General features: G+C 46.3%; 1 protein-coding gene across 2 annotated transcripts; it reads left to right on the top strand.

Annotated features, from left to right (window-relative positions):
- Positions 1 to 1,742: 1,742 nt before the first annotated feature.
- SLC22A7 (solute carrier family 22 member 7) lies at positions 1,743 to 16,975 on the top strand. 2 transcript variants are annotated; one of them, XM_075204513.1, is made up of 10 exons: positions 1,743 to 2,867; positions 9,607 to 9,710; positions 10,607 to 10,761; positions 11,609 to 11,777; positions 12,105 to 12,228; positions 13,172 to 13,281; positions 14,119 to 14,333; positions 14,545 to 14,653; positions 15,798 to 16,004; positions 16,819 to 16,975. In XM_075204513.1, the coding sequence occupies exons 1-10, from the start codon at positions 2,442 to 2,444 to the stop codon at positions 16,886 to 16,888; spliced, it is 1,689 nt and encodes a 562-aa protein (XP_075060614.1). In that variant the 5' UTR covers positions 1,743 to 2,441; the 3' UTR covers positions 16,889 to 16,975. The 2 variants fall into 2 exon arrangements, with proteins under 2 accessions (XP_075060614.1, XP_075060613.1); XM_075204512.1 differs by having other exon boundaries at positions 16,816 to 16,975.
- Positions 16,976 to 17,440: the final 465 nt, after the last annotated feature.

Below are 17,440 nucleotides of genomic sequence, written 5' to 3'. Positions count from 1 at the left end.
CTCATTACTGTGTAAACATCTGCATTGTAATCTTTATTCTGATTACACCTAGTTCACAGTGCAGCCTGTGGATAATCCTGTACTGAGACAGTTTGTCAGACTACGCACAGAGCTGGGTACACTGACCCACACCCACATGTAATATTGCCAGTCGGCAGAACACACCATTGCTGGTTCCTCGAGCAGAATTTGGGGCAGAACCAGGGAGTGGTGATGGTTATAAAAGAACAGTTATTGTGCAACTACAGATACTGCTGCGATACGTGGTGAGATTTGGTAGCATCTGCTCAAGGGAAGGGTTAAATCGTCCAGTAACCTTTTACTGTATAGGGTGAAGTGAAGAAGAGCCCTGCTGAGGGGAGGGTTGGAAACTTTAGCCCAGGGAACGAGATTCGGCTCAGCAGTTTATTAGGATTTTAAAGAAAGAAAATGCAGGTGGCCCAGTGACCCAGCCCAAGGAAGGCCACTATGGGACCGGCCCGGGGAGCAGATGCCCCCTTGCCCCCAGCCAGCGCCTGCCCTATTGTGGGGTAAAGCAGCGCATTTCACCTTCTGATAGGTCTGAAGGGACTGAAAAACTGAGAGAGAAAACGAAAGAAATAATGAGGTGCACTGAAGCTCGCTAAGATGTCACCAATTCAGAGAGTGGGTTCAGAAATAACTTAAAATATAACTTTTATTTAGTCCACTAAAACAGCGAGATATATAAAATATCAAAAGTTAAAACCAATGTATAATTAAAACTAACTGGATGCATGCCTAGCTATATATAATAAAGGAGAACCGTGGATGGATAACCACTATAATAAGCCTCCTTCAATTGTATATAGAGTAGTGGAGAAAAATCCTGATACAGAACCAGATAGCCTTTCTATCTGGATAATCATAAACCACCAAACTAAATGATGTGTGGCTATTGTTGTTAATCAAGTGGAGGAACAGCACCCGGCTCAATCAAATTATGGGGGGTGTATTGCTGACTACCTCAACACTGCTCCACTAACTCTGGGCTTAATTGAGCAAATTCACAAGTCCATGGAAGAGACCTCCATTCAAAATTAAAGCAATAGGCAAAAAGCATCCAGTGAAACACAGACGCGCGTTTCGCTGGATATGCTTAGTCGTGGTCTGAAGGGACTGCAATAAATTATATATTTAGGGGCACTATTATTAATTCAGATAATCACGGGGGCACAATTATTAATTTAGATCAGCCCCCCCCCCCCCCCCTCCTAAAATCAGGCTTAGGAAATCTGTGTTGCTCCATCAAACTGTTACACTTACAATGTGACCACAAGCCTATAATTAGAGCTCCGTTACTTCCATAACACCCAGATGCTGAGCTCTCCTCTGTTTATCTGTTTCTTTTACTGCCTGTGTTCTTATTCTGCAGACGGAAAGTGCTTTAAGTCCTATTGGCAGAGAAGCGCTATATATATAAAATTATATAAATACTGGGTGCAATGTGGACAGGACAGATACAGGGACTCTCAGTCTCCACCCCTGATAATTGATTAAGCAGCTGGAGACCTGGAAATTATATTAAAGTTATGAAATTATTTAACTGTCCTGTATCAGTGAACTGTTTGACCTTGTAACCTAGACTAGGGTATACATGTTCCTTGTATTAGGCTGAATACAATGCCCAGAGCTCTCCGAGTGTGACTCCTGTCAAATGACTGTGTACACAGAGAGAGCACTGGCTCTAATTGATTTTCCCACTGATTATGGAGGATCTATAAAGGATAAATGGGAGCTAGATCTGCAGGGCTCCCTCACTGGGTGAGACACAAGTCTTCTAGACTGGACGGACCCCGGAAGTTATTTGCAATAAGCAGCTTATACAACATCCCAGTACAAAGCTGTGAAAGAAAGTATTAATTGCAGTTTCAGACACTGAACCTTGAGGACCGCTGCTGGTTCTGGAGGGTCTCAGGGACAACATCGTGTGGACCACTGCTGGTTCTGAGGGGTCTCAGGGACAACATCGTGTGGACCACTGCTGGTTCTGAGGGGTCTCAGGGACAACATCGTGTGGACCATTGCTGGTTCTGGAGGGTCTCAGGGACAGCACCGTGTGGACCATCGCTGGTTCTGGAGGTTCTCAGGGTCAGCACCTTGTGAACCATTGCTGGTTCTGGGGGGTCTCATGGACAGCACCGTGTGGACCATTGCTGGTTCTGGAGGGTCTTAGGGACAGCACATTGTGGACCATTGCCAGTTCTGAAGGTTCTCAGGGACAGCACCTTGTGGACCATTGCTGGTTCTGAAGGTTCTCAGGGACAGCACCGTGTGGACCATTGCTGGTTCTGGAGGTTCTCAGGGACAGCACCTTGTGGATCATTGCTGGTTCAGGAAGAGTGGAAGGAGAAAATCTGGACTGCTCATTGCTGCAATAACACTAGGCTTCCATTGATGTAAATTTAATCCTACATCAAACAATGGATTTACTACCTCTTCCCCTCAATTCTGTCTCTGCTCCAAAAAAAATTAATTTTGATGATTTGCTCCTTGAGGCCGGTGGGTTTGGAAAATTTCAAGTCCTCATATTATTGATTCTGTGCATCCCCCGACTCATCGTCCCTCTCCACTTCCTACAGCATATCTTCATCTCAGCTGTTCCACCCCATCACTGTGCAATTCCCACCCTGGAGAACCCAGGGAACCTGAGCCAAGAAGACATTCTTCTCATTCACATTCCCCGAGAACCAGATGGGACCTTCAGTTCCTGTACGATGTATTCTCAGCCACAGCCTCACCTGCTCCTGAACAGGTCCCAGGAGATGGTCAATGTGTCCTTGGTACAGAGATGTGATCATGGTTGGGAGTACGATGTCTCCACGTTCTCCTCCACCACCGTCACACAGGTAGGACCTCACTGTCTGTCTGTATTACAACATACATACATCTTACAATCAGAGCACATATATAATGCCTATATAAGTCTAATGTTTAAATTAGGGTGTAAATAACTTGAAGAACATTAATCTGTGAATGTGAGAGAACTATTTATATTAATCTTTACGTTTAAATTATTAATTGACCTACAGTATAAAAGATGAGCCATCTATATTCTATGTGTAATTACTACCTTCTTATATGTTTATGAGACCTGTGACAGATGTGTATTGTTACAATTAAAAACTTAAATAAAGTTATTTAAAAGATTTGCTATCTGAGAATTGTGCTGCAGTAGGTTGGGACTGACGGAGTGTCCAGGGACTCCGATATTTTGGGATTGGACTATCCAGTGACTAATCTAAAAAGGGATTGGGTTCTTCATGGATTAAGATATGTGAGAATACAGGGACCAGTGAAGGGAACATTTCATATAGACGGCACAATTAGCCTCCATAAGGGAGCTGGATTGAACACTTTTAGTCCCAGAAGACAGGAAGCCACGTTTCTATTATGAAACTAGCAGAATACCCGGCGTTGCCCGGGATTTAAAGAATTTTAAGACACAACTGTGTTACAAAGTGTTTCTCTGAGTTTGAAGAGACGAGTTACTGGATGAAGCGGCATTAAACCATTGCCAATATTTAAGAAATGATCAGCAAACTGACCGTCCATTGTGTTGCCATGCAGAGAAACTCTCATATTTGTGGTTAGTCGCAAAGTGCGAACATGCCTGCAAAGATGTGATGATTTAAGGCATGCATTAATTTCATCCGCCATTGTTTCTTTTGGAATGACCGGCAATGTTTGTCGAAAATCTCCAGCCAATACAACAGTGACTCCACCCATTAGTAAATCCTTGCCTCTTAAAAATTGAAGTGTTTGATTGAGGGCCTGTAAAGCATTTTTGTGTGACATGGTGCATTCATCCCATACAATGACCTGACATTGCTGCAGAATCTGAGCTTTTTCTGTTCGTTTAGTGATATTGCAGACGTGAGTTTCACTTCGGGCCAGATTAAGCGGTAACTTGAAAGCTGAATGTGCTGTTCTTCCACCAGGGAGCAAAGTTGCAGCAATTGCAGAAGAGGCCACAGCAATAGCTATCTTGGAATGTACTCGAATTTTAGCAAGTAACAACTTGATGAGAAACGTCTTACCTGTTCCTCCGGGTGCATCCAGAAAAAATATATTTCCCCTTTTTTTTGGAACTTCTTCCAAGACATTGTTCCAGACATTCCAGAGTTATGGTCGTTTTCGATGATTTTTAGGTGTTACCCCCCTCGCCACCCCCACCCTTAGGAGTGCTAGGGGTGTCTTGCCCCCACAATATTTGTTGTCAGACTGTAAGTCATATGTGTACCATGTTTGGTGTAAATTGCTCCAGACATTCCAGAGTTATGGTCGTTTTTGATGATTTTTAGGTGTTACCCCCCTCGCCACCCCCACCCTTAGGAGTGCTAGGGGTGTGTTGCCCCCACAATATTTGTTGTCAGACTGTAAGTCATATGTGTACCAGGTTTGGTGTAAATTGTTCCAGACATTCCAGAGTTATGGTCGTTTTCGATGATTTTTAGGTGTTACCCCCCTCGCCACCCCCACCCTTAGGAGTGCTAGGGGTGTGTTGCCCCCACAATATTTGTTGTCAGACTGTAAGTCATATGTGTACCAGGTTTGTTGTAAATTGTTCCAGACATTCCAGAGTTATGGTCGTTTTCGATGATTTTTAGGTGTTACCCCCCTCGCCACCCCCACCCTTAGGAGTGCTAGGGGTGTCTTGCCCCCACAATATTTGTTGTCAGACTGTAAGTCATATGTGTACCAGGTTTGGTGTAAATTGTTCCAGACATTCCAGAGTTATGGTCATTTTCGATGATTTTTAGGTGTTACCCCCCTCGCCACCCCCACCCTTAGGAGTGCTAGGGGTGTGTTGCCCCCACAATATTTGTTGTCAGACTGTAAGTCATATGTGTACCAGGTTTGGTGTAAATTGTTCCAGACATTCCAGAGTTATGGTCGTTTTCGATGATTTTTAGGTGTTACCCCCCTCGCCACCTCCACCCCGTAATGAATTTCAATTTTACATTTTTTTAGCTGCCTCCGTCATGTTTTAATACACTCGTATGCAAAATGTCATGATCTTCGCTTGAAAAATGTGGATTTGTATAGAAAGACAGACAGAAGGACAGAAGGACAAATTTTCTCTTTTACATATTAGATTAACCTCTTAATGTAAAATTCTTCACTGAGGTGAATTCCACAGTTAAATAAAGGTAAAAAAAACAAATAATATAAATACTAATCTCAAATGTACAAAAATCTAAGCTATTAGTCTTAAACCAAACAGATACCTCTGACATTATCCACAGTCACATTAACAGCTCTCCCTGTCACTTCACCTCCTTTACTGTTGGCAGCTGTCTAATTTCTGGGAAGGGATTTTTAAGATGTTTCCCTGACATTGTCCTTAGTTTTCATGCAGTATAGTATAACGTCTCTTGTTCTCATGCAGATTGTTGTTGTGGGGTATACAAATTCTACTGAGAATAATTCCTGGTATAATGTTTCTTCTATGGACAGTATGTAAAACTCTAAAAGTGAACTCACTGGAGATAATTTACAAAGTCCACAAGAGCAGTCCTGCCGCAGAAATGCACCGTGTACCTCAAGTAATGCCGAAGCAGAGGAGATGGGGAAGAGATGGATGAAGGGTAGGAGATGGGGCAGAGGAGTGTTGAGGAGATGGAGAGAGGGAAGAAGGGGAGATGCGAGGAGAGGGGTAGAAATGAGTGTTGGAGATGGATGGAGGGAAGGTGATGGGGCAGAGGAGAGGAGTTGTGAATAGAGGGAAGGAGATGTAGAACAGGAGTGAAGATGGGGCACAAGGAATTAGGGAGGAGGAGATGGGGGAAGAAGAGGGATAGAGATGGGAGGAGAGAGGAACACATAGGGGAGAGTGGAGGAGATAGGGGGTGATAAGGGCATAGGTGTCAGGCCGTAGGTCGTTTGAGGAATGTAACAGAGCAAAACACTAACCGGTATTAGCACTACTGAACTAGTGGGTGCGGAGTCTAACGTACCCCAGGTGTTCGCCAGGGACCCCCGCAAGGAGGTTTGGACTTCGCTGCACAGGGTACGCAGGTCGCGGTCCTATTAGCCAGTTGCCGGTATAGTGTAGAAGGGTCAGACGGTCCGGGTCACACCAATCGGGAATATACGGTACCAAGGGAAATCCAGATGACAGATGATAGAAGAAAATCCTTTAATGAACTGATGGTAATAGTTGGCAAACCCGATGAAACACTGTGTAGCTTTGAGGCCAGTGGGGAGTGGCCAGTTGATAATGGCTTCTACTTTTTTGGGGTCCATTTGAAGACCGGTGCCGGAAACTAAATAACCCAGAAAAGGAACTTGGGAACATTCAAAAAGACATTTCTCCAGTTTACAATATAAAGAATATCTTCTGAGACGAGAGAGGACTGTCTTAACATGAAGACGGTAAGAGAATATATCAGATGAGAATATTAAAATATCGTCCAGGTAGACAATCACGAATTGATACAGAAGATCCCTGAAGATCTCGTTGACAAAATCTTGAAAGATGGCCGGGGCATTACACAACCCAAAAGGCATCACTAGATACTCGTAGTGCCCGTCACGGGTGTTGAATGCCGTTTTCCACTCGTCGCCTTTCCGAATGCGTATCAAGTTGTAAGCCCCTCTGAGATCCAATTTGGAGAAGATCTTAGCACCCCGGATACGATCGAACAACTCAGTAAGGGGCAGAGGGTAGCGGTTCTTGATGGTAATAGCATTTAGGCGGCGGTAGTCTATGCAGGGTCTTAATAAACCATCTTTTTTCTTTACAAAAAAGAATCCGGCTCCTGCGGGAGAGGTAGACTTCCTGATGAATCCTCTTTGAAGGTTATCAGAGATGTACACATACATAGCATTCGTTTCTGGAAGAGACAGTGGATAGACTCTACCCTTAGGAATAGTTTTGCCGGGCACCAGCTCGATGGGACAATCCCACGCACGATGTGGAGGAAGACTCTCCGCGGCAGTTTTGCTGAAGACGTCAAGGAAATCTAAGTTTGGCTCCGGAAGCTTGACCTGGGAGTCAAGAGAGAGACAAGGTAGGCGGATGGGTGGAAGTACCTTTGAGAGACACTGGTTGAAACACGAAGCACCCCAGGAAGATACCTGGGCATGAAGCCAATCAAATTGCGGTGAATGCATCCTGAGCCAGGGTAACCCTAAGATGATAGAGTTGACAGACTGCGGAATGACCAGGAACCTAATCCACTCATGGTGAAAAACCACTACCTGCAACCGAACTAGAGAGGTGATATAGGTGATGGAACCGTTGCTGACATGGTTACCATTAACTGCAGTAAGAACCAATGGTTGCGGCAATGGAGAACAGGGTATGCGAAGCTTGGACACCAGATTGGCGGAGATGAAGTTCCCTGCGGATCCAGAATCCACGAAGGCGGAACATTCCAGAGAGGCATCCAAAGACCTGAGGGTGACTGGCATCAGGAAGTTGGTATCTTTAGGAGGACAGGGAGAATGGAGACTGGATCCTAGGACAACCTCCCTTTTATTGCCTAGGAGGTGGAGTTTCCCGGCCTCCTTGGACAAGAAGACAAAAGGTGACCGGATTCTCCACAATACAGACACAAACGGTTCCTAATGCGACGTTCCCTTTCATCCCGGGACAAGCGAGAGCGTCCAATTTGCATCGGCTCTTCAGCTGGAGGAAATGGAGATTGAAAGCGGGGAGCCAGACGAACAGAACGGCGATCCTGGTTCCTTTCAGCGGAACGCTCTTGATGGCGGATGTCCACTTTGATACTAAGAGAAACCAGGTCGTCGAGCTTGGTAGGAAGATCTCGGGAGGCAATAGCGTCCTTAATAGGATCGGACAAACCTTGCCAATAGGTAGCCGTTAGAGCCTCATCATTCCATCCTAATTCTGAGGCAAAGGTACGGAACTGAACAGTGTATTGACCCGCTCTAAGGGAACCTTGACGAAGAGCTAGCAGACTTGATGCGGCAGAGGACACATGGCCGGGCTCGTCAAATACCTTTCGGAAGTTCTCGATAAAGGTGTCCGAATTGTAGAGACCCATCGTTTTGCTCCCAAAGCGGGGAGGCCCAGGCCAGGGCTTGTCCAGTAAGGAGGGAAATAATGTAGGCTACTTTAGCTCTCTCGGATGAGAAATTTTCCGGTGCTAGTTCAAACTGGATGGAGCACTGGTTAAGAAATCCGCGGCATCCCTTGGGATTACCGTCATACTTCTCAGGTGTGGGGATCCGTAGAGTCCTGGAAGTAGCGACAATTCCGCTGGGAGAAGCAGAAGCGGGAGCAGGAGCCGGAGCAGGAGCAGCCGCCTGAGGGATGTTCAGGGAGTCCAGACGGGAAATCACCCCTTGTATACACTGTAGGAGTTGCGCCTGGTTGGATTCTTGCTGTTCCACCCGCAGTCCTAAATGGAGGAGGTCTCGAGCCGAGGGTTCTCCGGTACCGTCAGTCATGGCCAGAGTAAACTGTCAGGCCGTAGGCCGTTTGAGGAATGTAACAGAGCAAAACACTAACCGGTATTGGCACTACTGAACTAGTAGGTGCGGAGTCTAACGTACCCCTGGTGTTCGCCAGGGACCCCCGCAAGGAGGTTTGGACTTCGCTGCACAGGGTACGCAGGTCGCGGTCATATTAGCCAGTTGCCGGTATAGTGTAGAAGGGTCAGACGGTCCGGGTCACACCAATCGGGAATATACAGTACCAATGGAAATCCAAAGGAATAGTCGCCAAGCCGGGGTCGCAGTACAATATGGGTCACTCAGATAATGGAATAGTCGCCAAGCCGAAGTCACAACAGGAAAGCAGGAACTGTAGAACACACAGGGAAACAGGAGCAAGGGAACCAGGAACACAGGCTAGTGGACCTGTTACTCTGGCACCCTAATGGCGCCAGAGTCAGGTTTAAATAATGGTCAGAAGGACCTGATTGGCGGCCACAGGAAAGTGGCAATTGGAGGAGGCAGCGGAGTCCCGCTGCCTAGCAACGGGACGGAGGAGAGGGCGCATGCGTTCGGCAGCACAGGGAAAACCCGGAAGGACTCCGGAGCAGCCAGCGGGAGGTCAGACATCCGTTCCCCGTCTGACAGGAGATCAGCGGGAACGGCGTCTGACAATAGGTAAGGAGAGGAGATGGTCCTGAATGTGAAAAGGAATTGTGGCCCTGAGTGTGGAAAGCAGGTGTGGCCATGAATGTGGAGGGTAGGCGTGGCCATGAATGTGGAGAGCAGGCGTGGCCATGAATGTGGAGAGCAGGCATGACCATGAATGTGGAGGGTAGGCGTGGCCCTGAGTGTGGAGGGTAGGTGTGGCCCTGAGTGTGGAGGGTAGGCGTGGCCCTGAGTGTGGAGAGCAGGCGTGGCCCTGAGTGTGGAGCAGACGTGACCCTGATTGTGGAGGGTAGGCGTGGCCCTGAGTGTGGAGCAGACGTGACCCTGATTGTGGAGGGTAGGCGTGGCCCTGAGTGTGGAGAGCAGGCGTGGCCCTGAGTGTGGAGAGTAGGCGTGGCCCTGAGTGTGGAGAGCAGGCGTGGCCCTGAGTGTGGTTTGATGCTTTGTAAATAACCCTGATTGATTTCTTACATGAGAAACACTACTGCGCTCTCCCTATACTCTGTGTTACAGTGGGATCTGGTGTGCGACAAGAAATGGCTGAATCAAGCACTGGTCAGTTTCTTCTATGGTGGAGTCACAGTGGGCGCTGTCGTCATTGGATATCTGTCTGACAGGTGAGTCTGAGTGCACTAAACAAGTGGATGGACAGCTGAGTATGAGTGCATGTTGGATAGATGAGTGTGAGTGCAGGTTAGTATGGATGGACAGGTGAGTGTGAGTGCAGGTTGGATAGATGAGTGTGAGTGCAGGTTGGTATGGATGGACAGGTGAGTGTGAGTGCAGGTTGGATAGATGAGTGTGAGTGCAGGTTGGTATGGATGGACAGGTGAGTGTGAGTGCAGGTTGGATAGATGAGTGTGAGTGCAGGTTGGTATGGATGGACAGGTGAGTGTGAGTGCATGCTGGTGTATATGGACTGTATGCATTGTGTCACATTTTCCAGCTTCCTGGTGGAGGCTCTAGCACTGTCTCAGATAAACTCACAGGAGCTGGTTTCTCACTTCTGTAGCTGATGAATAAACATATGTAACACTTATAGGGCCTGGGTCATTAAGGAAAGTAAAGCATAAAAAAGGAGTAACTTTGCACCTTGGCAAAACCATGTTGCATTGGAGGGGGAGGTAAATGTAAAATGTGGGGACAGATTTATAGTTGGGGTAGGACATGTCCTAGATCAACTTTATATTTCAGTATAAAAATAAAACTATCAGGTATTTGTGTGCTACATGGAAAACAGCCAGTATTTATCTTATGTACAAAATAATAAACTGATTTGCACCCCTTGTATTGTAGCATGGTTTGTGCCAGAGAACACTTAATGACACCAGAGTAGCGTGCCCATAGTGCCATGTGCCCATAGTGTGCAGGGAATTGACAACTGTGCCTAATAATAAATTTGCTCTGATAATAATTCTGATTATTTTAATCTATTGTAACGAGATGCAATGTTTCTGTGTGCTGTGTATATAGGATATAGAAATAATACAAAGTTTATTTTTATGTCCTTCAGATTCGGCCGCAGATTGATGTTGCTTCTCTCTTTAATCATGTGCCTGGTGTTTGGGACACTGTCAGCGGGTTCAGTAACATACCCAATGTTAGCAGCGTGCCTGACACTCTCTGGATTCTCTCTCTCTGGGCTCACTGTCACCGTCGTGGCCCTATGTAAGTGGTACTGAGCATGGCCACACTTAGCATGAGGGTGATTAAGGGAAACAAAACTGGGGGGTAAGGGGTTGAGGAACAAGACTGGGGGGTAAGGGGTTGAGGAACAAGACTGAAGGTCGTAAGGGGTTAAGGATCAAGACTGAAGGGGGTAAGGGGTTGAGGAACAAAACTGAGGGGGGTAAGGGTTTGAGGAACAAGACTGAAGGCAGTAAGGGGTTAAGGAACAAGACTGAAGGGGTAAGGGGTTGAGGAACAAAACTGAGGGGCATAAGGGTTTGAGGAACAAGACTGAAGGCGGTAAGGGGTTGAGGAACAAGACTGAAGGGGGTAAGGGGTTAAGGAACAAGACTGAAGGGGGTAAGGTGTTGAGCAACAAGACTGAAGGCGGTAAGGGGTTGAGGAACAAGACTGAAGGTGGTAAGGGGTTGAGGAACAAGAATGAAGGGCTAAGGGGTTAAGGAACAAGACTAAGGGGGTAAGGGCTTAAGGAACAAGACTGGGGGGGTAAGGGGTTGAGGAACAAGACTGAAGGAGTATGGTGTTAAAGAACAATACTGAGGGGGCAAGGGGTTGAGGAACAAGACTGTGGGGGGTAAGGGGTTGAGGAACAAGACTGTGGGGGGTAAGGGGTTGAGGAACAAGACTGTGGGGGGTAAGGGGTTGAAGAACAAGACTGGGGGGTAAGGGGTTAAGGAACAAGACTGAGGGGGTAAGGGTTTGAGGAACAATACTGGGGGGGTAAGGGGTTAAGGAACAAGACTGAGGGGGGTAAGGGGTTGAGGAACATGACTTGTGGCGTATATAGCGAGCGATATAAATAACAGGTCCTCTTTCTTCTCCTCAGGTGTAGAGTGGGTGGATACACAACACCGCACTGATGCTGGGATCATTACCAGTGTCACCTGGAGCATAGGGTGTGCTGTCCTGGCCCTTCTGGCTTATCTGCTAAGAGACTGGCGCTGGTTAGTGGTGATTATCACCACTCCGTGTGTCCTGGGGATAATCAGCATCTGGTAAGAGATGGTAAAGGGACTTTATCAGCAGATTACACATATCATTCCCCTGGCCGGTGGCTCTCTGCAGCTGATCTCTATGAATCGTTCTATAACCTCAGATCACACAGAGCATCAGCAACCACTGAGCAGGTTACAGTCAGTATCCGATCTCTGCATGGTGCAATGGTCTGCAGGTCTCTCTACTTAGTGTGATACACTGTGGTTTTATTCTGTGGCTCTTCAGTCTCTATACTTAGTCCGATGCTTTGCAGGTCTTTATACTTAGTCTGATGCTCTGCAGATCTCTATAATAACTGCAATTGATGCCTTTTGTCTCCTCACCAGGTGGCTTCCAGAATCGGCCAGGTGGCTGTTGACAAAGGGTATGGCTGAGAAAGCAGAAGCTGAGATGATGCGATGTGCTGCAATGAATGGACAGAGACTGGATATATTCAGCAAAAACAGTGAGGTGAGATAGTCTGCTGTAACCGTGATGCGATGGCTTCCGCCAGGAGATCTCCATAGAGCGGGCTGGGGGCTCATTATACTGAGGTCAGAGTGGGTGCTACAATACCACATTACTTGGTGGTATGAGTGTATATATATATATATATATATATATATATATGTGCGTGTGTGTGTGTATATATATATATATATATGTGTGTGTGTGTGTGTGTGAATGTGACCCTGCGGAAGGATGGATACCGATGACAGTGCAGGTGGTGACACATGGATGTTAGAGGGATAGAAGGAGGTATTATAGACTGACCTCAGTGGGATGATGAACACAGATGAACAAACAGTATCTTCAATAATCCCACTGACTGCACTACCATCCAATGTGCTTCCGGGATACTCCGCTCCACTATGCTTTATGGAATTTCACTGGTTGTCGCCAGCAAGTTGTCACTGACTTCTACTGGCTCTGCTTGGCCAAACCAGTCACTCTGCTGACTGTGAGTGGTGTCTGCACTCCAACATGGTGCCCTCAGGTGTAGGATAGTATCACTGCTACCACCAGGATCCTTCACCAGCACCTGGAAGAGGTTTCACATCTGGGGTAATGTGCAGATGATGCAGCACCTCTTTGCTGGTTACTCCTGCATTCATTTAGCACTGGCACCTTTAAGTCTGCACTGGAAGATCTTGTCCCTGGAGATGCTTATAGCAGGGCAAGAACCCAAAAGACTCCTGTGGCACCGCCTGATAAGAAAACAGGTGGTGTAGCAGATATCATTCCCAGTCCCCATTACCACCGCCCTCTCCAAACTGCGCATTTCATTCACATACAACACCATTGCTTCAACTGCTTTTATTGAGACCACACATATCTGTAGAACAGGAGTGCTTTTTATGGACATATTACCTGTTTATTGAGCCTGATGTTCCTTGTACTGTCTCCATCACAGCACATCCGGAGACTGGCAGAAGTCGGATCATCGTCAGCAAAGTACTCCTACATTGACCTGTTCCGTACTCCACGTCTGCGGAGGATTTCCCTGTGTGTGGGGCTAGTGTGGTGAGGAGCACTGTGTCTGGGATACTCTTATTGTACCCCCATTGTGTCACCATGAGGATATTGTACCCCAATATGTCACCCTGAGGATACTGTGCCCCGATTGTGTCATCCTGAGGATATTGTACCCCCAATGTGTCACCCTAAGGATATTGTACCCCATTGTGTCACCCTGAGGATATTGTACCCCCATTGTCTCACCCTCAGAATATTGTACCTCCATTCTCTCACCCTCAGGCTATTGTACCACCATTGTGTCACCCTGAGGATATTGTAACCCCATTGCGTCACCCTCGGGATATTGTATCCCCATTGTCTCACCTTTGGGATATTGTACCCCCATTGTCACCCTCAGGATATTGTACCACCATCATGTCACCCTGAGGATATTGTAACCTCATTGTGTCACCCTGAGGATATTGTATCCTGATTGCCTCACCCTCGGGATACTGTACCACCATTGTCTCACCTTGAGGATATTGTACCACCATTGTGTCACCCTTAGGATATTGTACCCCTATTTTGTCACCCTGAGGATATTGTAACCTCATTGTCTCACCCTCTGGATATTGTACCCATTGTCTCACCTTGAGGATATTGTACCCCCATTGCATCACCCTCGGGATATTGTACCTCCATTGTGTCACCCTCAGGATATTGTACAACCATCATGTCACCCTGAGGATATTGTAACCTCATTGTCTCACCCTCGGGATATTGTACCACCATTGTCTCACCCTGAGGATATTGTACCCCCATTGTGGCACCCTCGGGATATTGTACCACCATTGTGTCACCATGATTATAAATACCATCTTTGTGTCAATGTGTGGAATACAGGTTTGGTGTGGCGTTTTCCTATTACGGAATTATCCTGAATGTTACAGGATTTGGTCTCAACATTTTCCTCACACATTTCCTGTACGCACTGGTTGAATTTCCTGCTAAAATGAGCACCTACTTCCTAGTGAGCCACTTGGGACGTCGCCGATCCCAGGTCCTCACTCTGCTGATGACTGGAGTGTGTATCGGACTTAATTTAGTCATCCCAGCATGTGAGTATTAGACACTGCTATAACTTCGTATAGAATCAGAGACAGTTCAGTCCTCATTTGTATTATTACACAAGAAACACATTTTCATACTATGCATTGGTACAAAATAAGCATTTGCATGTCTGATTTTATGAACTCACTATTATGCGAGAGCACTGGGTTGTTATTCGGCTTTTGGGGCCCTGTAGTTACAATTATGTTTGTTCCACAGCGCTGGGTGCCCTTCGTACAGCTGTCGCAGTCACTGGAAAAGGTTTTGCAGAGGCTTCTTTTACAGTACTCATTCTGTACACAGCAGAGCTGTATCCAACTGTGATCAGGTATAGTTCATATCGTAGATACAGAAGCTTGTGTGGAACGTTGGAAGGCAGGAGGAGAATGTTGGGTTCCCCAGGAATAAGGACACTAGGTGAAGGTTGTGTGTGTATTAGGAGCAGGAAATAAGGGAGCTAGGCACGTCATTAAGGGAGTGGGGTTCTACATGGTTGATGAGGTTGAAAAAAGACACCAATCCATCAAGTTCAACCTATTTTGGATCTTCTGCAATCCTGCACTTATATTTGATGTGATGTGGGTATAAGAAGGGAGGGTGGAAGGTCAGTTGTCCTGAGGGGTGCTAGTACCATGGGGAACAATGATGGGGAATACCAAGAGCATCGGATAGGTGCATGGTACTAGGTGATGTGAATTGGAGAGGAAGGGTGGAGGTTGTCATCCAGAAGGGTGGCTAGCAGTATGATGAACAAGGATGGACAGTACAAGGAAGAGAGATGCTAGGAGCATCTGGTATGTACAGGTAGGGTGTTAGGCGATGTGGGTATGAAAGGGAAGAGTCACTTGTGAATCAGGCAGGAGGGTAGCTAGGCCAATCTGGGGCAATGATAAAGGGAAAAATGAGAAAGCTGGGTATGTAGAGTAGGGTGTTAGATGATGTGGGTAAAGCGCTACGGAATATGTTGGCGCTATATAAATAAATGATGATGATGTGGGTACAAGAGGGAAGAGTCGCAGCTGAGTCAGCTGGGTACAAGAAAGCAGAATGAATGGATTATAAGACATGTAGGGTATAGGGTACAAGGTGCTGTGGCTATGACAGGGAAAGATGGCTAGTACCATGAAAAACAAGGATGAAAGGGAAAAGGAAGGAGAATGTTTGGAGCATTGAGTATGTAGCGGTAGGGTGCTAGGTGATGTGGGTACGACGGGAGGGTGGCAGGTGATTCAAGAGGGTTGTTAATTCCATCAGAAACGATCATGGACGGTACAAGGAAGGAGAATGCTTGGAGCATCAGGTATGTAGGGGTAGGGTGCTAGGTGATGTGGGTATAAGGGACGGTAGCTGATTCCATGACTAGCTCTGTGTATAAATGTGCACTAGAGTGAACTGCTCGTTTATAAATGATCCTTGTTTATCCTGTGACCTCTCCCTGAATAATACGTGTCAATGTTCTCTCTCCTTCTCAGACAGAGCAGTAGTGGCTACACATCCTTTGTGGGACGAATTGGGGTCACTGTGGTCCCCTTGATCATGTTCCTGGATAATGTCTGGAATCTGCTGCCGGAAGTGATATTCTGCTGCACGGCTGTGGTCTGTAGTCTGATAGCCTACCTTCTCCCAGAGACTAAGAACGTCCATTTACCAGAGACCATCAATGACATAGAACATGGCAGGTGAGCAATAGAATAGGCATGTGGAGATCATGGGGATACCATCTGTCTGTTTTAGGGGCTCCAGCTGGGAATGATCCATTCAAATTGAACATTATAGGGGTACAGTGTGTCCCAGAGACATATCTATATAACCTCTATGGTGGACTGTCATGGTTCAACAAATAAGCAGAAAAAATCCATGTCGAGTAACAATAGTACACTGTACAGACAAATGAGGAGATCTGAGACCAGGGGCTAGATTTACTAAGCTGCGGGTTTGAAAAAGTGGGGATGTTGCCTATAGCAACCAATCAGATTCTAGCTGTCATTTTGTAGAAGGTACTAAATAAATGAAAGCTAGAATCTGATTGGTTGCTATAGGCAACATCCCCACTTTTTCAAACCCGCAGCTTAGTAAATCTAGCCCCAGGTGAGGTTGGGGAAGGAGGAATTAAGAGATCTGAGACCAGGTGACGCTGGGAGGGACGGAGGAGTTTCGAGACCAGGTGATGCTGGGTGGAAGGAGTCAGAGAGATCTGAGACCAGGTGATGCAGGGGGGGGAGGAGTTAGAGAGATCTGAGACCAGGTGATTCAGGGGGGGGGGGGGGAGGAGTTGGAGAGATCTGAGACCAGGTGATGCAGGGGGTAAGAGGAGTTAGAAATTCGAGACCAGATGATACTAGGAGAAAAATGAGTTAGAGATCAACTGATGCTGGGGTCTGAATAGGCATACCTGAGGGAGTTCTAAAGATCTGAAAGCTGGTAATAAATCCTGCATTCTGATTGGTGTAATATAAACTAGAGATTTATGGTTTGTTCTCTGTCCTCCAGCAGTTGGGGTCCTCTCCATGTTAAGAAAGAAGGGACTCCACTTCCTGATCTGACAGCAAAGACTAAAGAGTGACCAGGGTCCTGCTCCCATGTCCTCTCCTGCAACTGGTTATTGCTCAAAGCGGACATCCATCAAATACATGAACTTTCTCTCAAATAAATGACAGTTAATTAATATTTCATTTTGTAATTTGAATTTTTACAATTATTTCACAGTATAGCAAAAACATATTTTGTCTTATGGAGCAATATGCCTGATATAAAACAATGGGACACATCATGCAAACCTTTATACCATAAATAATGGCAGCCAACCTTTTACAACCACCTGCCTGTTACCAGGAGTAGGATCTGTAGGAACAAATACGTGCAAGGTATATAAATAAATGATGATGATGAAGGTACCACTACTAGTGGAGTAAATGGATATAAACATGAAGTCCTGGGACAAGGCGAAGAATTCTGTGTTACATAAGGTGATGTGGAGTAGGATTGATCTTACTAGTAGCGATGTCGGGGTGCTGCAGCTTCTTAGAGGATAAATAACATGGGGTCAGAGGTGGAAGCAGATAGTACAGTAGTTACATCATCAACCTTAATATAACAAACACAGCAGAATACACTT

The sequence above is a fragment of the Mixophyes fleayi genome, chromosome 3 (assembly GCF_038048845.1).
Source record: "Mixophyes fleayi isolate aMixFle1 chromosome 3, aMixFle1.hap1, whole genome shotgun sequence".
NCBI lineage: Eukaryota > Metazoa > Chordata > Amphibia > Anura > Limnodynastidae > Mixophyes > Mixophyes fleayi.
This window is presented reverse-complemented; position numbering and strand designations above follow the sequence as displayed.

Bases quoted from the DNA above. Each gene is read 5' to 3' on its own strand.
- SLC22A7 (XM_075204512.1), top strand. From the start codon at position 2,442: ATGGATTTACTACCTCTTCCCCTCAATTCTGTCTCTGCTCCAAAAAAA. The intron at 9,711-10,606 runs GTGAGTCTGAGT...TATGTCCTTCAG, and splicing joins ATTGGATATCTGTCTGACAG to ATTCGGCCGCAGATTGATGT. The intron at 12,229-13,171 runs GTGAGATAGTCT...TCTCCATCACAG, and splicing joins TATTCAGCAAAAACAGTGAG to CACATCCGGAGACTGGCAGA.